The 23,038-nt window shown below is 42.4% G+C and overlaps 1 protein-coding gene and 1 pseudogene across 1 annotated transcript; one reads left to right on the plus strand and one right to left on the minus strand.

Moving 5' to 3' along the window:
• Positions 1-16,061: 16,061 nt before the first annotated feature.
• LOC123397091 lies at positions 16,062-18,544 on the minus strand (annotated as a pseudogene).
• Positions 18,545-19,423: 879 nt separating this feature from the next.
• Positions 19,424-22,821, plus strand: LOC123451932 (exosome complex component CSL4). The gene is made up of 7 exons (XM_045128497.1): positions 19,424-19,684; positions 19,782-19,856; positions 20,715-20,803; positions 20,984-21,068; positions 21,414-21,495; positions 21,594-21,709; positions 22,577-22,821. The coding sequence occupies exons 1-6, from the start codon at positions 19,502-19,504 to the stop codon at positions 21,680-21,682; spliced, it is 603 nt and encodes a 200-aa protein (XP_044984432.1). The 5' UTR covers positions 19,424-19,501; the 3' UTR covers positions 21,683-21,709; positions 22,577-22,821.
• The last annotated feature ends 217 nt before the right edge of the window (positions 22,822-23,038 follow it).

A 23,038-nucleotide genomic window follows, 5' to 3' on the forward strand; every position in this document is an offset into this window, starting at 1 on the left:
CATAACAAACACAGTAACGCCTTAAGCAAGATGACATGATGTAGAGGGATAAATTCATGCAATATGATATAAACCCCATCTTTTTACCCTTGATGAAAACAACATGATGTGTGCCTTGCTACCCCTTCTATCACTAGGTGAGGACACCGCACGGTATGAACCCAAAACCAAGCACTTCTCCCATTGAAAGAATTATAGATCAAGTTGGCCAAACGAAACCTATAACTCGAAGAGAATTACAAGGATACGAAATCATGCATATAAGAAATCAGAGGAGACTCAAATAATATTCATAGATAATCTGATCATAAATCCACAATTCATCGGATCTCGACAAACACACCGCAAAAGAAAGTTACATCGGATAGATCTCCATGAAGATCATGGAGAACTTTGTATTGAAGATCCAAGAGAGAGAAGAAGCCATATAGCTACTAGCTATGGACCCGTAGGTCTGTGGTGAACTACTCACGCATCATCGGAGAGGCAATGGCGTTGATGAAGAAGCCCTCCGTGTCCGACTCCCCCTCCGGCAGGGCACCAGAACGGTCCCCGGATGGGATATCGCGGAAACAGAAGCTTGCGGCGGCGGAAATTTATTTTCGTGGCTCTCTCTGTTGGTTTGGGGATTTTAGGGAATTTATAGGCGAAAGAGGTAGGGCAAAGGAGACACTGGGTGTTGGCGAACGTCACATGGGAAACAAAAAATTTCCTACGAGCACGAAGACCTATCATGGTGATGTCCATCTACGAGAGGAGATTTGGATCTACATACCCTTGTAGATCGCACAACAGGAAGCGTTAAGAAATACGATTGATGTAGTGGAACGTCCTCACGTCCCTTGATCCGCCCCGCGAACCATCCCATGAACCATCCCGCGATCCGTCCCACGATCTTCTCCGATCTAGTGCCGAACAGACGGCACCTCCGCGTTCAGCACACGTACAGCTCGACGATGATCTCGGCTTCTTGATCCAGCAAGCAAGACGGATAAGTAGATGAGTTCTCCGGCAGCATGAAGGTGCTCCGATGGTGGTTAAGGTTCTACTCCTACAAGGCTCCGCCTAAGTTTCGTAGAAATACGATCTAGAGGAAAAACTGTGTGGTATAGGGTCGGGCAGCACGTGGCAAAGTTGTGTCTCAAAAACCCTCAATACCTCTAGTATATATAAGAGGGAGGGAGGGGAGGAGGCAGCCTCAAACCCACAAGTTTTGGCAGAAATTGGAGGTGGAGGAGTCCTACTCCAATACTACTTAGAGTAGGATTCCACCTTCCCACTTGGAAACTATTTCCACCTTGTGTTTTTTCCTTCTCAAAACTTTATGGGCCTTAGTGGGAACTTATTACAGCCCACTAGGGGCTGGTTTATCTCTTCCCATAGCCCATGAAACCCCTTGGGCGTGACACCCCTCCCGATGGTCCCCGGCACCCCTCCCGGCACTCCCGGTACACTACCGATGAGCCCGAAACTTTTCCGGTGACCAAAATAGGACTTCCTATATATAAATCTTTACCTCCGAACCATTCTGGAGCTCCCGGTGATGTCCTGGGTCTCATCTAGGACTCCGAACAGCTTTCGGTTACCAACACCTATAACTCAACTATATCGAAACGTCACCGAACCTTAAGTGTGCAGACCCTGCGGGTTCGAGAACTATGTAGACATGACCCGAGACACTCCTCGGTCAATATCCAATAGCGGGACCTGGATGCCCATATTGGATCCTACATATTCTCCAAATATCTTATCGGTTGAACCTCAGTGTCAAGGATTCATATAATCCCGTATGTCATTCCCTTTGTCCTTCGGTATGTTACTTGCCCGAGATTCGATCGTCGGTATCCGCATACCTATTTCAATCTCGTTACCGGCAAGTCTCTTTTCTCGTTCCGTAATACAAGATCCCGTGACTTACACTTAGTCACATTGCTCGCAAGGCTTGTGTATGATGTTGTATTACCGAGTGGGCCCCGAGATACCTCTCCGTCACACGGAGTGACAAATCCCAGTCTTGATCCATACTAACTCAACAGACACCTTCGGAGATACCTATAGAGCACCTTTATAGTCACCTAGTTACGTTGCGACGTTTGATGCACACAAGGTATTCCTCCGGTGCCAGTGAGTTATATGATCTCATGGTCATATGAACAAATACTTGACACGCAGAAAACAATAGCAATAAAACGACACGATCAATATGCTACGTTCATAGTTTGGGTCTTGTCCATCACATGATTCTCCTAATGATGTGATCCCGTTATCAAGTGACAACACTTGCCTATGGCCAGGAAACCCTGGCCATCTTTAATCAACGAACTAGTCAGCTAGAGGCTCACTAGGGACAGTGTGTTGTCTATGTATCCACACATGTATTTGAGTTTCCAATCAATACAATTATAGCATGGATAATAAACGATTATTATGAACAAGGAAATATAATAATAACTAATATATTATTGCCTCTAGGGCATATTTCCAACACTGGGGGCCCACGAGCCTGCTAGGCGCGCCCCCCTGGGGCGCGCCTAGGGGACTCGTGGCCTCCTCCATGGCCCTCTGCCTTGGTTCTCAAGTCTTCTGGATCCCTTCTGTTATGGAAAAAATCATCCCGAAGGTTTGATTCCGTTTGAACTCCGTTTAATATTCTTATCTGAAAAAGGTCAAAAACACGGAAAAAACAGAAACTGGCACTGGGCACTGAGTTAATAGGTTTGTCCCAAAAATGATATAAAATAGCATATAAATGCATATAAAACATCCCAAGTTGATAATATAGTAGCATGGAACAATCAAAAATTATAGATACGTTGGAGACGTATCAAATGCCAACTCTATCCGGACAAAAGGTACTCCTATATGTATAGTACAAATTTGATCACCTATGCTTTTCTATTTTGTGGAACACTCGTGAAAAGCACCACACCTAAAAAAATATATTAAAAATAATAGAAACAAGCAAAAGCAAAAAATAACAAATTAAAACCAAAAAATACATGCATTTTTTTTTCTTAGAATGCCCCAGCGGCGCGACACGTGACAGCGGCCGGGCGTACCATGTAGCACGCTTCCAACCCATCAAAAGTGACAGCTGGATTCCCCCCTAGAGGTACCCTGTAATTAGGGTTTTGTAGGATAAACATGCTCAACATGCTACATTCATAGTTTGGGTCTTGTCCATCACATGATTCTCCTAATGATGTGATCCCGTTATCAAGTGACAACACTTGCCTATGGCCAGGAAACCTTGACCATCTTTAATCAACGAACTAGTCAACTAGAGGCTCACTAGGGACAGTGTGTTGTCTATGTATCCACACATGTATTTGAGTTTCCAATCAATACAATTCTAGCATGGATAATAAACGATCATTATGAACAAGGAAATATAATAATAACTAATTTATTATTGCCTCTAAGGCATATTTCCAATAGTCTCCCACTTGCACTAGAGTCAATAATCTAGTTCACATCACCATATGATTTTAACGAATCCAACACCCATATAGTTATGGGGTCTGATTACGTCTTGCTCGTGAGAGAGGTTTTAGTCAACAATTCTGAAACTTTCAGATCCGTGTGTGCTTTACAAATCTTTATGTCATCTTATAGATGCTGCTACTACGTGCTATTCAGAAATACTCCAAATATCTACTCTACTATACGAATCCATTTCACTACTTATAGTTATTCGGATTAGTGTCAAAGCTTGCCTCGACGCAACCCTTTACGACGAACTCTTTAACCACCTCCATAATCGAGAAAATTTATTAGTCTATTAGTTACTAAGGATAACTTTGACCGCTGCTCAGTGATTCAATCCTCGATCACTCTCTGTACCTCTTAACAGACTTGTGGTAAGGCACACATTAGGTGTGGTACACAACATGGCATACTGTAGAGTCTATGGCTAAGGCATAGGGGACGACCTTCGTCCTTTCTCTTTCTTCTGCCGTGGTCGGGCTTTTGAGTCTTACTCAAATTCACACCTTACAACACAGCCAAGAACTCTTTCTTTGTTGATCTATTTTGAACTCCTTCAAAAACTTGTCAAGGCATGCATTTCATTTGAAAGTTCTGTTTAGCATTTTGATCTATCTCCATAGATCTTGATGCTCAATGTTCAAGTAGCTCTATCCAGGTCTTCCTTTGAAAAAACCCTTTCAAACAACCTTTATGCTTTACAGAAATTCTACATTACTTCTGATCAACAATATGTCAACCACATATACTTTATCAGAAATACTATAGTGCTCCCACTCACTTCTTTGGAAATACAAGTTTCTCATAACCCTTGTACAAACCCAAAAGCTTTGATCATCACATCAAAGCGTATATTCCAACTCTGAGATGCTTGCACCAGTCCATAAAAGGATCGCTGGAGCTTGCATACTTGTTAGTATCCTTAGGATCGACAAAACCTTTTGGTTGTATCACATACAACCTTTCCTCAAGGAAACCGTCGAGGAAACAATGTTTTGACATCCTATGTGCAATATTTCATAAATAATGCAGAAACTACTAACATAATTCCAACAGACTTTTAGGATCGCTACGAGTGAGAAAGTCTCATCATAGTCAACTCTTTGATCTTGTCGAAAACATCTTTGCGACAAGTCGAGCTTTTCTTAATGGTGAATAGTCACCATCATCGTCTGTCTTCTTTTTAAAGATCCATATTTACTCAATAGTCCTATGACCATCAAGTAGTTCTTCCAAAGTCTACACTTTGTTTTCATACATGGATCCTCTCTCAGATTTCATGGCCTCCAGCCATGTGTCGGAATCCGGGCCCACCATCGCTTCTCCATAGCTCGTAGGTTCATTGTTGTTCAACAACATGACCTCCAACACAGGGTTACCGCACCACTCTGTATTAGTACGCGACCTTATCGACCTACGAGGTTTGTAGTAACTTGATCTGAAGCTCTAATGATCACCATCATCAGCTTCCACTTCAATTGGTGTAGGCACCACAGGAACATCTTCCTGCGCCCTGCTACACACTGGTTGAAGTGACGGTTCACTAACCTCATCAAGTTCCACCGCCCTCCCACTCAATTCTTTCAAGAGAATCCTTTCCTCGAGAAAGGATCCGTTTCTAGAAACAAATACTTTGCTTCCGGATCTGAGATAGGAGATGTATCCAACTGTTTTGGATATCCTATGAAGATGCATTTATCCGCTTTGGGTTCGAGCTTGTCAGACTTAAACTTTTTCACATAAGCGTAGCAGCCCCAAACTTTCAAGAAATGACAACTTAGGTTTCTCCAAACCATAGTCTATACTGTGTCATCTCAACGGAAATACGCGGTGCCCTATTTAAAGTGAATGCGGTTGTCTCTAATGCATAACCCATAAACGATAGTGGTAATTCAATAAGAGACATCATAGTATACACCATATCAAATAGGGCGTGGCCACGATGTTCAGACACATCATCACACTATGGTGTTCCAGGTGGCATGAACTGCGAAACAATTTTCACATTGTCTTAACTACGTACCAAAAACTCGTAACTCAGATATTCATCCCTATGATAATATCGTAGATGGTTTATCCCCTTGTCACGACGATCTTCACTCTGAAATAGCCTTGAACTTTTCAATATTTCAGACTTGTGATTTCATCAAATAAATACTCCTGTATCTACTCAAATCGCCAGTGAAGTAAGAACATAACGATATCCACTGTGTGCCTCATCACTTATTGGACTGCACACATCAAAAATGTATTACTCCCAACAAGTTATTCTCTTGTTTCATGTGGCATGATTTGCATGTCTCGAGTGATTTAAAATCAAGTGAATCCAAATAATCCATTTGCATGGAGTTTCTTCATGCATTTTACACCAACATGACCCAAGTGGCAGTGCCAAAACTAAGTGGTACTATCATTATTACTTTGTATCTTTTGGCACCAATATTATGAACATGTGTAACACTATGATCGAGATTCAATAAACCATTGAGGGTAATTATTCAAGCAAATAGAATAACTATTATTCTCTTTAAATGAATAATCATATTGCAATAAACACGACCTAATCATGTTCATGCTCAATGCAAACACCAAATAACAATTATTTAGATTTTACCACCAATCCCGATGATAGAGGGAGTGTGCGATGTTTGGTCACATCAACCTTGGAAACACTTCCAACACGTATTGTCACCTTGCCTTTAGCTAGTCTCCGTTTATACCGTAGCTTTCATTTCGAGTTACTAAACACTTAGCAACCGAACCGGTAACCAATACCCTCGTTCTAATAGGAGTACTAGTAAAGTACACATCAATATCATGTATATCAAATATACTTCTGTCTACTTTTGCTAGCCTTCCTATCTACCAAGTATCTAGGGTAGCTCCGCCTCAGTGACCGTTCCCCTCATAACAGAAGCACTTAGTCTCGGGTTTGGGTTCAATTTTGGGTTTCTTCATTAGAGCAGCAACTGGTTTGCCGTTTCATGAAGTATCCGTTCTAGCCCTTACCCTTCTTGAAACTAGTGCTTTTACTAACCATCAACAATTGATGCTCCTTGTTGATTTCTACTTTCGCAGTGTCAAACATTGCGAATCACTCAAGGATCATCATATCTATCCTTGATTTGTTTATAGTTCATCACGAAGCTCTAGTAGCTTAGTGGCAGTGACTTTGGAGGACCATCACTATCTCATCTGGAAGATTAACTCCCACTTGATTCAAGCGATTGTTGTACTCGAACAATCTGAGAACATGCTCAACGATTTGAGCTTTTCTCCTTTACTTTTGTAGGCAAAGAATCTTGTCAGAGGTATTATACCTCTCAACAAGGGCACGAGCATGAAATCTCAATTTCATCTCTTAGAACATCTCTTATGTTCTACGACGTTTTCAAAACGTCTTCGACGCGTTCCTTCTAAGTCATTAAGTATTGCGCACTGAACTATCACGTACTCATCAAAAACGTGTATGTCAGATGTTCGCAACATCCACAGACGACGCTCGAGGTGCAGCACACCGAGTGGTGCATTAAGGACATAAGCCTTCTGCGTAGGAATGAGGAAAATCCTCAATTTTATGGACTCAGTCCGCAAAGTTGCTACTATCAACTTTCAACTAAATTTTCTCTAGGAACATATAAAAACAGTAGAGCTATCGCGCAAGCTACATCGTAATTCGCAAAGACCATTAGGCTATGTTCATGATAATTAGTTCAATTAATCATATTACTTAAGAACTCCCACTCAAAAAGTACATCTCTCTAGTCATTTGAGTGGTACATGATCCAAATCCACTATCTCAAGTCCGATCATCACGTGAGTCGAGAATAGTTTCAGTGGTAAGCATCTCTATGCTAATCATATCAACTATACGATTCATGCTCGATCTTTCGGTCTCTTATGTTCCGAGGCCATGTCTGCACATGCTAGGCTCGTCAAGTTTAACCCGAGTGTTCCGCGTGTGCAACTATTTTGCACCCGTTGTATGTGAACGTTGAGTCCATCACACCCGATCATCACGTGGTGTCTCGAAACGACGAACTGTAGCAACGGTGCACAGTCGGGGAGAACAAATTTCTTCTTGAAATTTTAGTGAGAGATCACCTCATAATGCTACATTCGTTCTAAGCAAAATAAGGTGCATAAAAGGATTAACATCACATGCAATTCATAGGTGACATGATATGGCCATCATCATGTGCTTCTTGATCTCCATCACCAAAGCACCAGCACGATCTTCTTGTCACCGGCGCCATACCATGATCTCCATCAATGTGTTGCCATCGGGGTTGTCGTGCTACTCATGCTATTACTACTAAAGCTATGTCCTAGCAATATAGTAAACGCATCTGCAAGCACAAACGTTACTTTAAAGGCAACCCTATGGCTCCTGCCGGTTGTCGTACCATCGACATGCAAGTCGATATTTAACTATTACAACATGATCATCTCATACATCCAATATATCATATCACGTCATTGGCCATACCATATCACAAGCATACCCTGCAAAAACAAGTTAGACGTCCTCTAATTGTTGTTGCATGTTTTACGTGGTTGCAGTGGGTATCTAGTAGATCGCATCTTACTTACGCAAAAACCACAACGGAGATGTGCAAATTGCTATTTAACCTCTCCAAGGACCGCCTCGGTCAAAACCAATTCAACTAAAGTTGAAGAAACCGACACCCGCCAGTCATCTTTATGCAACGAGGTTGCATGTCAAGCAATGAAACCAGTCTTTCGTAAGCGTACGAATAATGTCGGTCCGGGCCGCTTCAATCCAACAATACCGCTGAATTGAGAAAAGACTAAGGAGGGCAGCAAATCGAACATCACCGTCCACAAAACCCTTTGTGTTCTACTTGAGATTACATCTACGCACGAACCTAGCTCATGATGCCACTGTTGGGGAACGTCGCATGGGAAACAAAATTTTTCCTACGCGCACAAAGATCTATCATGGTGATGTCCATCTACGAGAGGAGATTTGGATCTACATACCCTTGTAGATCGCACAACAGGAAGCATTAAGAAACGTGGTTGATGTAGTGGAACGTCCTCACGTCCCTCGATCCGCCCCGCGAACCGTCCCACGAACCGTCCCGTGATCCGTCCCACGATTCGCTCCGATCTAGTGCCGAACGGACGGCACCTCCGCGTTCAACACACGTACAACTCGACGATGATCTCGGCCTTCTTGATCCAGAAAGCAAGACAGAGAAGTAGATGAGTTCTCTGGCAGCGTGACGGCGCTCCGGTGGTGGTGAATGATCTACTCCTGCAGGGCTCCGCCTAAGCTCCGTAGAAATACGATCTAGAGGAAAAACTGCGTGGTATAGGGTCGAGCAGTGCTACTTCTCAAACAAAAGCGCCAGAAATTGACACGTTGACGGAGATTGGGCTTGCGTTGGTTTTTCCCTTGAAGAGGAAAGGGTGATGCAGCACAGGAGCAGTAAGTATTTCATTCAGTTTGAGAACCAAGGTATCGATCCAGAAGGAGGGTCTCGTCAAGTCCACAGTACCTGCGCAAACACAAACAAGCTTGCACCCAACGCTTCAAAGGGGTTGTCAATCCCTTCATGATTGTTTGGAAAGTGAGATCTGAAGGCGGAAAGTGCAACGAAGTAAAAAGTGTAAGGCTGAAAATATGGTGTGAATTAGACCCTGGGGGCCATAGTGTTCACTAGAGGCTTCTCTCAAAATAGGAAGTATTACGGTGGGTGAACAAATTACTGTCGAGCAATTGATAGAACCACGCAAAGTCATGATGATATCTGAGGCAATGATCATACATATAGGCATCACGTCCGAGACAAGTAGACTGATACTTTCTGCATCTACTACTATTACTCCACACATCGACCGCCATCCAGCATGCATCTAGTGTATTGAGTTCATGATGAACAGAGTAACGCTTTAAGCAAGATGACATGATGTAGAGGGATAATCTCAAACCAATGATGAAAACCCCATCTTTTTACCCTTGATGGCAACAACACGATGTGTGCCTCGCTACCCCTTATGTCACTGGGTGAGTCACCGCACGGTATGAACCCAAAACCAAGCACTTCTCCCATTGCAAGAATAATAGATCTAGTTGGCCAGACAAAACCCACAACTCGAAGAGAATTACAAGGATATGAAATCATGCATAAGAGAGATTAGAAGAAACTCAAATAAGATTCATATATAATATGATCATAAATCCACAATTCATCGCATCTCGACAAACACACCGCAAAATAAGATTACATTGGATAGATCTCCATGAAGATCATGGAGAACTTTGTATTGAAGATCCAAGAGAGAGAAGAAGCCATCTAGTTACTAGCTATGGACCCGTAGGTCTATGGTGAACTACTCACGCATCATCGGACAGGTCATGGTGTTGATGGAGAAGCCTTCTGTGTCCGAATCCCCCCTCCGGAAGGGCACCAGGACGTGCCCCAGATGGGATCTTGCGGAGACAGAAGCTTTCGGCGGCGGAAAAGTGATTACGATGCTCCCTTGATTTTTTTTGGGAATATTTGGGAATATATAGGCGCAAGATCTAGGTCAGGGGACCTCCAGGGGGCCCACAAGCCTGCATGGCGCAGCCCCCCTAGCCGCAGGGTGGGGGCTTGTGGGGCCCCTGGGGCTCTTCTGGCTTGGCTCCCAAGTTCTCCGATCTTCTTCCGTTCCAGAAAAATCTTTTCGGGGATTTTCTTCCGTTTGGACTCTGTTTCAAAATCTCCTCTGAAAGGGCTCAATAACATGGAAAAAACAGGAACTGACACTTGGCACTGAGTTAATAAGTTAGTCCCAATAAATAAATAAAAGGCATGCAAAACATCCAAAGTTTGACAAGATAACAGCATGAAACCATCAAAAATTAATTATAGATACGTTGGAGACGTATCAAGCAGCACGTGGCAAAGTTGTGTCTCAAAAACCATCAATACCTCTAGTGTATATAGGAGGGAGGGAGGGGAGGAGGCAGCCTCAAACCCTCAAGGTTTGGCCGAAATTGGAGGTGGAGGAGTCCTACTCCAATCCTACTTGGAGTAGGATTCCACCTTCCCACTTGGAAACTATTTCCACCTTGTGTTTTTTCCTTCTCAAACCTTATGGGCCTTAGTGGGAACTTATTCCAGCCCACTAGGGGCTGGTTTATCTCTTCCCATAGCCCATGAAACCCCTTGGGGCGTGACACTCTCCCGATGGTCCACGACACCCCTCCCGACACTCCCGGTACACTAATGATGAGCCCGAAACTTTTCCGGTGACCAAAACAGGACTTCCTATATATCAATCTTTACCTCCGGACCATTCCGGAGCTCCTCGTGACGTCCTAGATCTCATCTGGGACTCCGAACAACTTTTGGTTACGAACACCTATAACTCAACTATATCGAAATGTCACCGAAACTTAAGTGTGCAGACCCTGCGGGTTCGAGAACTATGTAGACATGACCCGTGACACTCCTCGGTCAATATCCAATAGCGGGACCTGGATGCCCATATTGTATCCTACATATTCTTCGAAGATCTTATCGGTTGAACCTCAGTGTCAAGGATTCATATAATCACGTATGTCATTCCCTTTGTCCTTCGGTATGTTACTTGCTCGAGATTCGATCGTCGGTATCCGCATACCTATTCCAATCTCGTTACCGGCAAGTCTCTTTTCTCGTTCCGTAATACAAGATCCCGTGACTTACACTTAGTCACATTGCTTGCAAGGCTTGTTTGCGATGTTGTATTACCGAGTGGGCCCCAAGATATCTCTCCGTCACACGAAGTGAAAAATCCCAGTCTTGATCCATACTAACTCAACGGACACCTTCGGAGATACCTGTAAAGCACCTTTATAGTCACCCAGTTACATTGCGACGTTTGATGCACACAAGGCATTCCTCCGGTGCCAGTGAGTTATATGATCTCATGGTCATAGGAACAAATACTTGACACGCAGAAAACAATAGCAATAAAACGACACGATCAATATGCTACGTTCATAGTTTGGGTCTTGTCCATCACATGGTTCTCCTAATGATCTGATCCCGTTATCAAGTGACAACACTTGCCTATGGCCAGGAAACCCTGGCCATCTTTAATCAACGAACTAGTCAACTAGAGGCTCACTAGGGACAGTGTGTTGTCTATGTATCCACACATGTATTTGAGTTTCCAATCAATACAATTATAGCATGGATAATAAACGATTATTATGAACAAGGAAATATAATAATAACTAATTTATTATTGCCTCTAGGGCATATTTCCAACACGGGGGCCCACGAGCCTGCTAGGCGCGCCCCCCCTGGGGCGCGCCTAGGGGGCTCGTGGCCTCCTCCATGGCCCTCTGCCTTGGTTCTCAAGTCTTCTGGATCCCTTCTGTTATGGAAAAAAATCATCCCGAAGGTTTTATTCCGTGTTGGACTCTGTTTAATATTCTTATCTGAAAAAGGTCAAAAACACGGAAAAAACAGAAACTGGCACTGGGCACTGAGTTAATAGGTTAGTCCCAAAAATGATATAAAATAGCATATAAATGCATATAAAACATCCCAAGTTGATAATATAGTAGCATGGAACAATTAAAAATTATAGATATGTTGGAGACGTATCAAATGCCAACTCTATCCGGACAAAAGGTACTCCTATATGTATAGTACAAATTTGATCACCTATGCTTTTCTCTTTTGTGGAACATAGCCGTGCTTCTCGTGAAAAGCACCGCACCTAAAAAATATATTAAAAATAAAAAGAAACAAGCAAAAGCAAAAAATAACAAATTAAAACCAAAAAATACATGCATTTTTTTCTTAGAATGCCCGAGCGGCGCAACACGTGATAGCGGCCGGGCGTACCATGTAGCACGCTTCCAACCCATCAAAAGTGACAGTTGGATTCCCCCTAGAGGTACCCTGTAATTAGGGTTTTGTAGGATAAACATGCTCAACATTTTTCATTTGACGAAATGATCATTCAAATACAACTTAAATCAGGAAGCTCCAGGAGCCAAAGATGTCAACCTAGGGCTAAACCCAGAGCATGTCTAGCAAGGCTGTGCGCCTCTGTGATTGGTTAGTCACTCCCCATATACTCCCTTTGTTTGAAAATATACCCATTTCTCTCACAAGTATTCAAGTATAATTGATGCAGAAATCGTAGGAATAAATCAAATGACAACCTCCAAAAACCTAGCACCTTTTTTATTTAGCTTATACTAGTAAGTTTGCACGTGCAACACACGTCAAAGAGAGATTCTAGCCACAAGGTCACCATCCCCTTCCCACTCCACTAGCCTAGTTGCATCATCTTTGGCATGGTAATAGTTGTGCCATTTTTGATGTTGTGCTCTTTCATATTTGGTATTTCGATCATTTTGTTTGCATGAAAGACAATAAACAAACATTGGTGGCGTCCAAGTAGCAAGGCAAGACACGCACATCAATATGTTAATTGTTACAAAATGTAATTTAAATAGAATGGAGCAAAGGTTTGCAGAATATTAACGTGAATGTGACTTTTTCATACTCCTTATTTTCATGGTGTAGGTGTAGGTGTAGGAAGGAACTTTTATATATTGAAGACAGTTTCCCCAGTCAACTTGTTTTAGTTTCAGTGGATGATGGCTTCTGTTGTAACTTTGAACCTACATCCTATCTGTCTAAATGAAATGGTGCATAATGCAGGTAGGCATAGATGTACAACAATGTGCACTGCCTAACAATATCCACGCCAATTTCTGATTTCATTTTTATGCTCTAACTTATCATTGGGGATAAAATAAATTTTTGTGAGTGATAAATGCCACGAGGAGAGTTGCCTCATCGATTAGCACTAAACATGGAGTGGCATGGTGAGAAATTAAAAGTGTCAATCATGTCTGATGCTTGAGACGATTTAGACTATTAGATTGACAGTATTCGATGGCTAAGATGATTTGGTTCTCCGTCCTCTTGTTAGTCAACAAGCAAAGAGCATTTGCTTAATATAATTTACTTCATATTCATAAACCACACCGTGTTTCTAATATTTGTATGTCGATACATTTGCCCAATGGCTAGGCAATAACACACGATTGCAGAAACATTTATCAAAGTGTGCTTTCCCTCAACTTTATATTTCTAGCTGAAGTTGTCACGTAATGAGCAATAAACACTTCATCGTGGGATGAATCAATTTGGTTGCAGTATGTGTTTTTATCTATACTCACAAATTAGTAGCCTTAGCAGTGTAATAGTGCATAACAAAAGGTCATATAAACTCAAGTTTTTTTTAGAGTTGGTGAGGCAATTATAGATATGATTGGTGTTTGTGCGTTGCCATGGGACAATATAGATATGCTAGAAACATTAACAAAATGTTACCCCAATGCCATGCATGAGTTTACTCACCTAAATATTGATGTCATTCTCAACAACCAAGCATCCGTTCTTTCCTCCCAACGGGACATTTTCTTCGACATTTGTTAGAGGACAAGTTAAGTTTCTTGCTACTACCATCCCTTTCTAAATGTTATATGCTCCAAACTATACTTATTGTCACTGATTTGGTACAACCAATTCAACGACAATTAACATGAGTCATATGGAATAGTAAAAATTAAGATCTCCATTGTACCTCCTCCATTAACAAATATTAGTTTTTAAATATTTTAATATGGACTACATACGAACTGGAATGAGTGAACAAATAGGCTAAAATGTGTCTATATATCCTAATCAGAAAGAATGTTGGAACATCTTATATTTGCGAATGGAGGGAGTACTAAATAACATTCAAATCTGCAAACAAAACCAAAAACAATTGTTGAAAAGGAAGCAAACATTAAGATCCATAATTTGATGGTAAAATTTACATGATAAATGAAATCCATATTATAACTAAATTATAATTTGCCCTGAGAGAAACAAACATGTATAAGAGATGGGGGCAACTACATCTAGCTTGTACAGTATCCCAACCTACCACACCCCAACCCATCAACAGTGCATGTGAGACATCTCTTACTCTCGCACCAAATACATCTCATGCACAAACATATACGGAGAGCTAGAAGCACGCCAAATTTTGCAAACATGCATGTTCATGTTATCTCCTTCCTATTGGTAATAAGCAAAAAGTGCCCATGTATATATAGCCACATATTCTAAATCTGTGAAAAGCACAATCTCTTTTAACATATCAATATGGGAGGAGACCAGAAAAGCACAAGAAAGGTTTTTTAAATTGCAGAATCGGCTTCCAAAGTAACAATTGGGAGGTTCAAAAACACATCAGTTTTCATTGCTTATGGGTGACAAACTGATGATACAGTCTAGTTCACCCTTGCGATGGTAGACCAACGGTGACGAGCATCGGACGGGATGGCGTATGGACAAACCTGAAAATTTATTTACAAACAAGATTGTAAGAAAATATAAATTCCTAAATCAAGCTGAAACTACCCTTAGGAAGATTTTGTCGATCAAAATAAATGGAAAAGCACAAGATTATGAGTTCCAAAGTTGTTATGTTCTCTGAGCTAATTGGCTATCAACCATCTTTGGATGCTCCCGACCTTCTACACGCCAGACAACCAGAAGTTCAGGAAACATGCTTTTTTGGGGCCTTCCTAATGCAACAAATAAATTCTGCATTGTGGAGGTGTAAGCTTTTTAGACGGGGCACACATACATGTTCTTCTCTGAAAGATAGCGGTCATTTAGAATAGTTCAAGTACATAAGTAATCTTCTTACTGTGAACTTGTGCATGTTATTATTCATGAAAAAATATTATTAGGAAGGAACGTACAACAGATGAAAATATGGAAAGAAATCTAGCGAAAGATGTGTGCATACATAAGATCCAATACTTTTACATAAACAAATCCCTTGCATCAACTCATCAGTTGTGATGATAATTCAAATTAATTAATGGTGAAATTTTAAGAATATCACCGCGACTACTGAAAACATGCGAGCAAAATACTCCTACACACTTGTCACTTGACACTAAGATTCCATAGTTGACAACTTGTTACACATACATCTCTTCCTTTCCTTCCTCTGCTTCCTTTGCTTTGCTCAGCTTAGTATATAAGACTACATACCTCAAGACTACACTATAGATGGCCTTTCTTCTTCTGCTTTGACCACTTGAGCGCACATTGCACCACCTGAGCGCAACATCTTTCAGGCCGATGAGCCATCGCGGTGACTTGAGCTTGAGAATGCCATGATGCATGTCTTGCTTCAAGCAGCTCCAAAGGCGTCCTGCTCACATTTGAGGGCGTTGAACTGAATGGTGTTAACTATCCGCTCCACCTCTCGACCTAGTCATTATAGTTGTTTCACTACCAACTACCTAAAAATGACAATATGTTGTAAGTTTATCCACTTCACCAATGGTGACCAAACTACATCATCACACATCCAACAAAAAGTGTGTTCTAAGTTTATGACATATGTGTGATTGATTGATTGATCCTGTAAGGTTAAACAAAATTACATGATCTAACCCAGGCTCCATTATAATATTGCATTTTAAGGTTTAAAGTAATTTGTATGAACATATTTAATTGGTTGTAGTATGACATTACTTACAAATTCTATTGCTTTAACGTTTCTGTTATTGACATGCCTTTTTGTCTTGACCAGCCTCCTTGTTGAGAACAAGCTTCTTCCTTGTTAATAACATGAGCAAGATACCTTACCTCTTACTATGTTTTTTGTCGATCATGCTCATTATTCGCATTTGTTGCTCCTCGGGGACCTATATTTTCTTAGTCTTGTGGTGACAAGGCTGCTTCCCACACACTTCTTCTTTTATGTGAGGCAACATCATCTGTTCCCCGTACCATTCCATTTCAGAAGGGATCACTTCAATAATCTCACCTTCAATCAATATGTGTGGATCAGGTTGCATCTATCTTGTCTGATTTGAGCTAGTACCCGGGGCTACTCTGCCTTTCTCGAGCCTGCTAACAAAATTCTTACATCCAGAAGAAACTGAACTATGTTTCGTGAAGGACCTTGTTAAAGCAATGTTGGAATAGGTATCCTCAACACCTTCTCTGCCATCCTTCGATTCATATCGGATTTACAGTATTATAGCAGAAGAAAGGACAGACACAAATGCTTGCAAAATTTGACCCCTCGACTTTTCATCTTTGGAATTATTCACACGAGAACTAAACATTAACTGCATAGTTGGTGCTGCAGGAGAAAAAGAGCAAAATGTAAGAACAATGATTACTGAAACAATATCGTTACAATGGAACAATTTAATGTTGGTTAGTTACAATTTTTGTTTATGTATTTCAGAGTTACTTTAACGCGGTTTTAAACTTGTTAGCAACCTTGAATAACAAGCATCACATATTCCGTACCTAGAGAAGATTGGGAGTAGCCTAGAAGCAATGTATACACCTGACAATAACCAAGATAACAAATTCCACAAAATTACATGGTCACCCAATACTAACATATAAATGTAAATCACTTCTAATATATTATTATCTTATATATGCAACATAGCTTGCACTTCTACACTAATATTTATTTAGCACATTAACAATGATAACAAAGTTTTCCATAGGCATATTCTACAATGAAATCTTGACATGTTGTCAAATAATACAGGATGAAATGGAGTAAGAGGGAATCTTACCTGTGCCAAGGCTAACAGAAATCACCCGTCCCTCTTTAGCGATCATTTTTCTCAACGAATCTGACTGAACATTTTCTAGAACAGCTTGCCAAATCATCTCGTTGTTAGTTCTGCTACATTTAGATCCTTCATTCATTCTGCTAGCACTTGTCGACAATACATGGCCATCTAGTGTATATTCCCCGAGTCTCCTTCCACCATGGTAAGTGTTTGTCGTGACATGGCTAGAACAAATCCCTAGATTAGCATTTCTGTGTTGCCGAATTTCCTGATCTGATGTTCTTGATAACCCATGCGGACAAGCATATATTTCTTTATGATTTGTAGTAGAGTTCCTTTCTATATCACTGTCAGGGTAGGTAGACAAACCCTGGTTTGTACTTGTCGACGAACTTGGCAGTATATACTGTTTATCAGGAGCAAGCTGGAGCAGAGCAGTTGTAAGCCAGGTCATCTTATCATTAGAGACACTCAATTGTTTTTCAGCTTCAGAAAGTGTTTACAGTAGGCCTGGCGTAGTTTTTTTATATCCTCCTTTGATACTGTAATTAGTGCAGCACAAAATTACAATGTGAAAACATAACATTTATAGTAGTAGAGTTCTATGTAATGCATGGTTCAGGTAGGAATTATCCCCTACTATAAAATCCTTTCAAAGTAATAAATAAACAGAAAAAAGGAATATTGTTGCTTACAGGTTGGATGTTTGAAGAATTTTCTTCGAATTCTTTCTTGTGCGAATGTGTAGGTGCTAGCAAGAATGTCAGTTATTATTGTGGCGAGTTGAGACATTAGGAACAAAGGCTCAACACTTGTTTCAGTAATATCATGTAAAGCTTTCACGGTGTTTGCAGTGTCAGCAGATAGTGCCAAATCAAGCAAATTTACCAAGTTATCATAAAAAACCAAGCCAACCTGTCAGGTAATGAAGTATTAGAAACGACAATCATATCTCTGTACTTAGAATGCAAGAATGTGTTGTTTAGATGGATAAAACCAAGTATTTTACTAAAAAAAGTGTTTGGTGTTTCCAGTTGTAACTCTAACTTGCTGAACTATTCGTGCATTATGCCAAAAAGGGAACACATATTGAAAGAGAAATTTGAAGAATATGACGATGATATCATTGATTTAACTTCACAACAAATTCCAGAGTTATATAAGCATTCTCTCTATATATGTCAGCAGCGGCCAGCAGCAGATCCAACAAGCCCTTTATCTAAATATGTATCTATTAGCGTCTCTCTCTTCTCTCTATCTCTCATCTCTCTGCTCTCTCTCTCTCTCTTCCTCACCTATCTCTATCTCTCAAGCAGCAGCGCCCAACATGCCCTCTTCTCTCTCCCCAAAGCAAAAGCTCATCACTTCAAGTGTCTCCCCACCTTCAGCCACGTCGTCGCTACCGCCACCCATGTATCCACTCGTCGGTGGCGCCAACTCAACCTTCCCTAGATTTTCTAATTTCTTTTGAAGGAGGAACAAAATGCGTTGGTCGCTGGATCCAGGACAACACCTCCTCTGCGTCGCCCATCAAACCACCGCCCCGCCCCGGTACCACCGGCAATGGCCCAACGCCGTGCTGCCCCACCCGAGCCCCGGCAACGCGGACTCCATCCTTGGAAGCGAGAAAACCGACCACCATATCATCCTCCGCCCCGACGCCTCGGCCCAAGCAAGCACGCTGACCGCCTTATCGCCGTCCACAAGACGCCTCGCGCCCATTCCCCATTCTTGGGCTCCTTCGACGCAAACGCCAAGGCCTGCCACGATGCCTCGCCCATCCTGGGCTCGGGCGATGCGTACACGCACCCGCGAGCTCGCCATCGTTTCGGCCAAGGCCACCTTCGGCGACATCGTGTCCGCCGCGCTCTCCCCGGCCCACCTCACCGTGCCCCCGCTCGCAGCCGAGACGCTCGACATAGGCCCCAACGCCGTAGGATCCGCGCGGGGGCTTTGCCCGGAGGACGCGAACGGGCGGCAGCGAGGGGAGGAGGAGAATGGGGCGGCGCGGCCGGTGCGTAGACGAGATGACATGGGGTGGGCTGGAGTTGTGGGGCGCGAGGCAGGCTGATGTGCTGGTTTTCTGTTTTTTTCAGTGCGTTGATTTTTTGGGTTTTGTTAACGATTAACAAAGATAATTTTGTTAACGGCGTTTTTAAGCATTGAATCCTGTAATTGACGGTTCAAATGCTGAGTTGGATCTGCCCTCTCGTACTTTAAATAATAAAGATAAACCGGGCCCATTTTGGAACAGCTCCTTGGGCCGTACGGCCTCAAATGAACGGGAGCGTTCGGCCCACAAAGCTCATCCGAAACGAGCAGAGCGAAACCCTCCCCTCGCATTCCCCCGAACCCGAACTCCCAACACCAATGGCGGCCACGGCGATGGAGCACGACGGCGGCGCCGAGGTGGTGGTCACCCCGGGGGAGCTCCTCGGGCCCTCCTCGTCCCTTGCGGCCGGGCGCGGCGCCTACGCCGAAGGCCGCTCGGTGCGCGCGTCGGTCACCGGCCGCCGCCGCTTCGTGCCCCCCGCCCCCGGCTCCTCCGACCAGGTGGGGTTTACCTAGGGTTTCTGGGGCTGCCCGTCCCTTCGCTCCTCGCGCTGCTGCTTCTGATTGGTTGGTTGGCTCGTTTTGGTTTTGGCTGCAGAGGTCCACGGTGGAGGTGGTCGGGCACAAGGCGCACGGAGCCGTGCCGCAGCCCGGGAGCATCGTCATTGCCCGTGTAAGAGCTCTCTCTGTGTTCCCAGGACATGAGGAAGCTCGATGTTCAGTAGCTTGATGTTCCGGGGAGCATCGTCATTGCCCGTGTAAGCCGGGGAGCTTCGTTAATTGGGGACGCTTGATGTTCAGTAGCCGTGTTGTTTGGCGCTGAATTTCGTTAACACTGAGTGGATGTGGTCTGTACCCATCTCATGCCATGGTTGAGTTTGGGGCTGGGTACTGTTGTTGTCTGTAATCATGCTTCATGTGGATATCCGGCATGTGCAGGTGGCAGTTACTGAAAATTGTGTGAACTGTTAGAACACTAGAATCCACCGGCGTTGCCTGTGCGAATAGACTCTTCCACATAGAAACAACTTTTCCCTGTTAAAGGTTGACCTTGTTAACCTGTAAAGCCTTACTGACTTGAAATTTGGGTGATGTTTGTGAACAACCAGCCTATCATTCAGGTGTTGAGCCTGGCACTAAACAAGTTCATATGGCTGCTTGCTCCCAAACAATATATGGTACATTAAGGTTTTCTTTGTGTCATCTCCTCATTGACCTCTGGAGATGACTTTACATAATAAATAAGGGGAGTTTGGTGTTTCATGCAAAGGGAACCTGGGCTTACCCTTTGATTCTAAGCAAATAAATGAGGGAACAGATCTTACATATATATATCTCTGTTTTTTAGCGTATACTATCTCTTGTTCATAACTATCTTAGAATCATTTTCTAGCATGTGTGGATATTCTGTTGTCGGTAGTGGCACTGGTCAACTGTCTCTCACTGTTGGTGGTTTAGCTGAAAGAGATTTGCATTCCAACTTCTTTTTAATTGCTGCAGTGCTAACTGCTGATGGTTGTTTCTTTTGCAGGTAACGAAGGTTATGGCTAGGATGGCTTCTGCAGATATAATGTGTGTCGACTCAAAGGCTGTCAAGGAAAAGTTCACTGGCATGATAAGGTATTGACCCATTGCTGTTATGCTGCCATTTGGTACTGATCTTCATAGATTTATGTACGGTTTGCTTTGAGTTGATTGCCAAAGTGTTTATAGTCAATTGATTTTGTTCATCATTTTTATTGTAGATAATAGACAGTGTATTCCAGGAAAGTTCCTCATGCCATGCTCTTATGTTTGTAGGCAGCAAGATGTTCGTGCAACTGAGATCGACAAGGTGGATATGTACCAGTCATATCGACCTGGTGACATTGTCAGAGCTCTGGTTGTATCCTTTGGGGGGAATGTTACGTCTTGATAAGTACCGAACGTGAGGTACGGGCACATGGCAACTCTGAACGTTTTCGACGGCAAGTTTAGTGACGCGAGGATGGCAACTTTCGTGCTTCAGTTTATCTTTAACTGAAACTTGCCGTGTGTCACTGGAAACTGCCATCCTTGCATGACTGGAATTGCCACAGAAAAACATCAGGGCCGGAGTGCCACGCACCTGACGTGTGGGACTTATCATTTGGGTTTGTTTTCTCTTGGAGTCTTGGTCATGTGCAAGTCACTTTATTTCCAGAAATTATTCATTTGATTATTTAGTTGCAAACCTTACATCATGCTGAAGCTCTCTCTTGGGGATGCAAGGGCATACTATCTTTCGACTGCCAAGAATGAACTTGGAGTTGTTTCTGCCCAAAGTATAGCTGGTAAGCTTTCTGTTACCGCCGAACCAAGTTACAACTGTTCGTCATATTGTATGACCAGGCAAAATTATTCTAATGCTGCTACCCTTGTTTTCCCGTAGGTGGTACACTGGTCCCAACCAGTTGGACTGAGATGCAATGTGAACTGACTGGCCAAATTGAGCAAAGAAAAGTTGCAAAAGTGGAGTAGACCTTGTTTACTTTACCATATAGGAAGGTAAATTTGGTTGGTTACGGAGTTGCATCTCATTTGCTCAGAGCCTTAGGGGACTGTTTCAGTTACCTACTTAAGTATGTGCCCATATTTCATAGTGGAAGCAGCTACTACCCATATTTGTAGTGTATTTGCCTGTAATGTATTGGTATCTTGTACAGTGGCTAGCTGGGTACTGTTAGCATAGTCCCCTTTAGACAACTAAGTATGGCCTAATGTGGACTCTGCTCTGCACACTGATGAAGCCATTGGTTATTGTTGTTTTTTTCGATAAGGAGGCAGGCAGAAGCTTTGCCTCATCACATTAGCCATTTGTTATTGTCTACTCCCTTCGTTTCTAAATATAAGTCTTTTAGAGGTTCTACTAGAGGACTACATACGGATATATATATATATATATATATATATATACACACATACTTTTGAGTGTAGATTCATTCATTTTGCTCCGTATGTGGTCCCCTTGTGGAATCTCTAAAAAGACTTATATTTAAGTACGGAGGGAGTACCTCACAGTTGATCAGCTTTCAAAAGTTTAGTAATCCGGTAAATGTTTGACTGGTCTACCCCTCTATCCACTGTATCATGCTTTCAAACAATGCTAAGAAAAAGTGCTAGGCCTTAATTGTGTGTCTTGCCATGGCCTAGTGCCTATCTGACCAAAGCGCAATTGTGTGCACATGAAGCACACTTAAGCGCTAGACGTTTTGCTATTGCCTGTTGAGCCTAGGTGTGCCTTTTTTTAGCTGTGGTTTCAAATGCTCATTGCCTATTCACCTCTAGGTCGTTCCATTTGTTTCGCCTGCCTGTACGCCTGTACCTGGAAGTTTTGTGGGTGTACTAAATAATTTCCATATTCTGGTTTTACAGGTTCTGATGGTGTATGATATATTTGATCAACGACACTGGGTACTCCGGACATGATCATTGCCACTGGATTTAGCACATTAATTCTAAGTAGCCTTTGATCGTGTAATACAATTATGCTTGTTGAATGTTATTTAGGATTTTAGGCTATGCGAGATTCTAACATTCCGGTCTGCTGTGGCTTCGTAACAGTTAATGTTTTGGTTTGAGGATATAGATTGTTATGGAGAAGATGTCATTTGAGTGTTTTTGACGTGCACACAAATTCTTGCATTGAAGACTTTACAGCGGCACTGAGAGGCTGTTTCATCGACAGAGTGAAATTGAATTGAAACGCCGTTTAGATGTTAAAGCTACCACAAATTCCTGGTGGCATATTTATTCTTATTCACGAGCTTTGGTTAAGCGCCTTACATCGCCAGACAATGATCTTTGTCCCCTGTTAATTGTTGGAGAGGCAGAAAC

Source organism: Hordeum vulgare, chromosome 5H (genome assembly GCF_904849725.1).
Source record: "Hordeum vulgare subsp. vulgare chromosome 5H, MorexV3_pseudomolecules_assembly, whole genome shotgun sequence".
Lineage (NCBI taxonomy): Eukaryota > Viridiplantae > Streptophyta > Magnoliopsida > Poales > Poaceae > Hordeum > Hordeum vulgare.